Source organism: Halyomorpha halys, unplaced genomic scaffold, assembly GCF_000696795.3.
Source record: "Halyomorpha halys isolate HHAL.00 unplaced genomic scaffold, Hhal_1.1 Scaffold1895.1, whole genome shotgun sequence".
In the NCBI taxonomy this organism is placed as follows: Eukaryota; Metazoa; Arthropoda; class Insecta; order Hemiptera; family Pentatomidae; genus Halyomorpha; species Halyomorpha halys.
Genome location: NW_027116081.1, coordinates 28,528 through 32,682, shown reverse-complemented (window position 1 = coordinate 32,682; position 4,155 = coordinate 28,528). Strand labels below are relative to the sequence as shown.

General features: G+C 41.5%; 1 protein-coding gene across 1 annotated transcript; it reads right to left on the bottom strand.

The window, feature by feature from the left end:
* Positions 1-439: 439 nt before the first annotated feature.
* LOC106690828 (uncharacterized) lies at positions 440-2,806 on the bottom strand. Its single transcript, XM_014436407.1, has one exon. The coding sequence runs from the start codon at positions 2,804-2,806 to the stop codon at positions 440-442; it is 2,367 nt and encodes a 788-aa protein (XP_014291893.1).
* Between the last annotated feature and the right edge of the window lie 1,349 nt (positions 2,807-4,155).

The window sequence follows — 4,155 nt, the reverse complement described above, 5'->3', positions numbered from 1 at the left end:
TAGGAGTGGATGAATCTGCCAATCGCTTGTTATCATTCAGATAGGATCCATGGTGTCCATATGATGTTCAGATGGCAAACTGGATCCGGATTCCCAATAGCTTCCAGATACGGCGTACGATGAAGTGGCAGATGAATTCCTGGTCCTACCATAAGCCGCTTGGGTAGGGACAGCAACGGAATTGGTATTGCTGACCAAACTTCTCGAATCCATGTTATCTGACTTTACATTCCGAATGAACATCAAACTACCTCGATCACGGATTGAAGCGGATGAAGCCTCAGTGCTGTTTAGAATGTTTCCATTCATGAAGATGTGACTATCAGTTCTAGAGTTATCGGAATGTGTAGTCGAAGTTGCCTTATACGGAGAGTCGGCGTTCGAGGTTTTAAAACAATTCCTATCACTGATGCGAGAAACATCAGTTGCATCTGAACTTCTAGGTGGATCTGGTTCTGGAAGATTCTCTAGCAGTACCTTGGACGCTGAACAGAATCCATTCCTCTATAACCTTTATCGAAAGGACCGCCATCTTTTCTGCTGGTGGATGCTGCTGTTCTATGATGCAGAACGTTTTGGAGAGATTGGGAATCTTCGGTACGGACATGATTTGCGTTGAAGACGTGGATTGGTGAATCGAAGTCGTGGATGAAACGGATGTGGTTGCGGGACCACCGGATGACTTTGTGCTGAAGGGCCGACACAATGTCGTAGATACACGCGGTACAGAACTGTTGTGAGTTGAATGAGAAGCAGTGCATGAAGAAGGTGGTAACTTGTTGCCTCTAAAGATCGTTGAACGAGAAGAAGAATGAATTTTTACGCTGTTCTCGCTAGAATTCGATACGCTAAGAGTAGATTTGAAGAACAGAGAGCAGGACGTAGGTTGAGCCAAATTATGAACAACGCCAGAAACTACCAAGCCGAAGACTGTAGGCTTAAAGTAAAGTCCTTCGACTTCAGTAGGGTATGGAGCTCCAACGAGAATCCGTGGGTACAAGTCCCCACCGATTAACAGATCGACTGGACCTGACTCCCCAAAACGTTGATCGGACAAAGGGTGGCGCATAATGCGGCTGACGACGGAAGAAGGTAAAGAAGACGTGATGCGGTCGACTACCACTGGAGAGAGGTTGTATTCTTCTTTACCGGCGAGTGGGCGTATGGTACATGACGTGGAGCCTTTAAGATGAGACATCGGGACAGCTGACTCGCCAAGACTGGTGATGCAATGGTCGAAATTCGCAATGTTAGCGCCAATTTTGTGTGCGAGCGCGCTGGAAATAAATGTGTGCTGACTTCCGGAGTCTAACACAGCACGGGCCATATGAAAGTCTCCCCTTTTCAACTTAACCAAAAGGCATACAGTACCTAATAGTACCATGGAATCCGTGGATGAAGATGGCGTAGATCCGAAACCAATGAAGGTCTCCGTAGGTGTTGGCTTATTGGATGTTTCATCGACTATAGTGGCTGAGTTGTCTTCTTCCTGGCGGTGGATCAGCGTGTGGTGCTTCTTACAGCACATCCGACATTGAAATTGCGAACGACATGTGGCCACCTCATGGCCCTTACGAAGGCAATTCCAACATACCTTGAACGTTCGGACGCGTTCAAGTTTCTGGGTAAGAGGGAGCACAATAAACGTCTCGCACTTGGAGAGGAGATGACCTCCCTTGCATAGAGGACATCTAACTTCTGCGGCCTCTTTGCGCTTCTCAGTTTGGTACAGAGTCGTTCGAACTGAGGATGGAGTATCCTTGCGATTTCTGGAAGAGGATGCGTATAAGGAGACGAACCTCTGCTTCTGATTCGTTTCGTTGGAGCGCCCTGGTGATTTAAAGTTGTCTGCGTCCTGTGACATGCGGATAGCATTTTTCTTTTGCCGAACAAAGGCACACATTGTCCACATAACATTGTCCACCGTGGGAAACTCTTGGCTCGATCCGAGAGACAGTTGAAACTGTCTTCTGGTCTCTGGGTCCAATGTCCTTAACGCAATTGTGGTAAGAAGGAAGTCCGTAGCGTCCTTGAGTTGTAATGCCCGCAGAGCATGTACGCTGTCAGCGACACCTGTAAGAAACTGCTCGTACCTTTGCAGGTCACTTCTTGCCCCTTTGCAGTTGAAGTCTCTAATACGGTGAATTAGCACGTTCGCTAAAACCCACGGATTTTGGTATGTTTCCACCACTCGTTTCCAGACCAATTCGTACGAATTTGCTTCGACTGGAAATCTGGAGATCACCGCAGCAGCTTCACCCTTCAAGGCACCAATAAGGTAGTGGAATTTCTCGATTTTGGTTAAGGTCAGTTCGTCATGTACTAGGGATACAAATGTATCGTGAAAGTGCGACCACTTCAAAAGATCACCAGACAACGTAGGGATAGGGATCCTGGGTAATTGTGGCTTCTGGGAGTAGGATCCACTTTGGCTGAACGTCGAGTAAGCGGGAAGGTTACTGTGTGATGAAGCTTTCCTTGCGTCGCGATGTTCCTTAATTGACAGAAGGGCACCACCAGCCTTCATTATTTCCTCCTTCAATATGTCATAAAGCTGGTACCAAGATTTGTCCGGAAACGTATCATCTTCACCGATGGCGACAGTTAGCTCTTCACGTTCAGTCCAGGCTTCTCTGAACTCAGTCCAGAGCTGCTTAGCTTCGTTCAGTCTTACCTCGAAAACGTTGGCATCTGCGTCGCTGAGGGTTGTGGTATCAATTTCGGAAATACCTTTTATGTGACGTTTTAAACCTCGCATCCGCCTCTCCAGGATAGTGGCGCGAGAAATGCTCTGTTCTGAAGTCATGATTTCAATTGCAAAGGCGAAGAGTCCTCAGAGCAGAGGAAGAGAGAGAGAGAAGGGGAAAAGAATTAAGAACGAAAGGTCGAACTGATGGAATTAAATAACAAAAAGGTTGATAGCTAACTAATAAGAGAGCAATATACACATTATGCAGATGGAACAAGGTTGAGTGACGTCATCGAACGAAGAAGGTGATGTTCAAGTTTCCGTATCTAAAAGAACAAGATGGTTCTACTTCTTTGTAATGGCGTGGTGCGCTGTGGCTAGATAATGGCTTGATCAGTTATCTTACAATATGATAGAAGCTGTTTTGTCTCTATGGATATTCTCTCAATCGTGACAATTTTAGAAGGAATGTGGTGAATTAATGTCTTTATTGCTGTACTATGCTGTGAATAAGAAATGAAACAAAATATACATGATGAAAGTGAATCAAGATATTAGGTACACAATTGTTTGTAACTTGTCTAACTTAAAGGCTTTACTTTAATTAACAACTTGTTAATTAAACTTGTAAATGATTGCTATGGAACTAATGAAATAAAATTGTGATAAATAAAGTGAGTGTTTGTTAAGTTTATCCTTTATCACTGTGAAGTTAGGTTATAATGCATGTAACATGAACAAAATTAATTTAAATATACTTGAAATTGAATTAAATAACCTAAGACAAATTAATTAAACTTAAACTTTATTAATAAATTGGAAATTGTCAATAGATTGAAAGAAGTCTTTAAAATTAGTTAGCTATCTGTGCATTAAGCATTTTACACTTTGAAAACTTACATAATGAAATGGAAATAGAACATATAGCTAATACATTTGAGAATCTTTTTCTTAAATTACTGAATTTAAGATTCATTAAATGTTATGGATTGTAAATCATAATAATGAAGAAATAAGGGTATTAATGAATCTTAATTTAACTGACATGACTATATGTTCTGCGCTATATTATATGAAGTAATTTTCTTCCTATATTAACATTGAATTATAAAACATGCAGTATGGAACATCATCAACCCAGCTGAAATGTTTTTTCTTAGTTTAGGTAAGAACAATAAATTATGTTTATACAATCCCATTCCACTGAATTATATTTGAATATATTGAACAATAAATCTGAACTTAATGAATGATTAGGTCTGGCATGGACTTTATGTGTGAACACTAATTTTTAAACTTAAAACATTATTTGAATTTTATTAATCCGGCCCGGTATAGGACCATTATGTATGAAGCATGCCCTCAACTGAAATTGCCGGACACACTTCATTTTTGGTTTGCTGGTTGGGTTGAAGTGGACTGAATAATTGAATAATGAACATGGTTAAATGAAAAATAAAATTCTA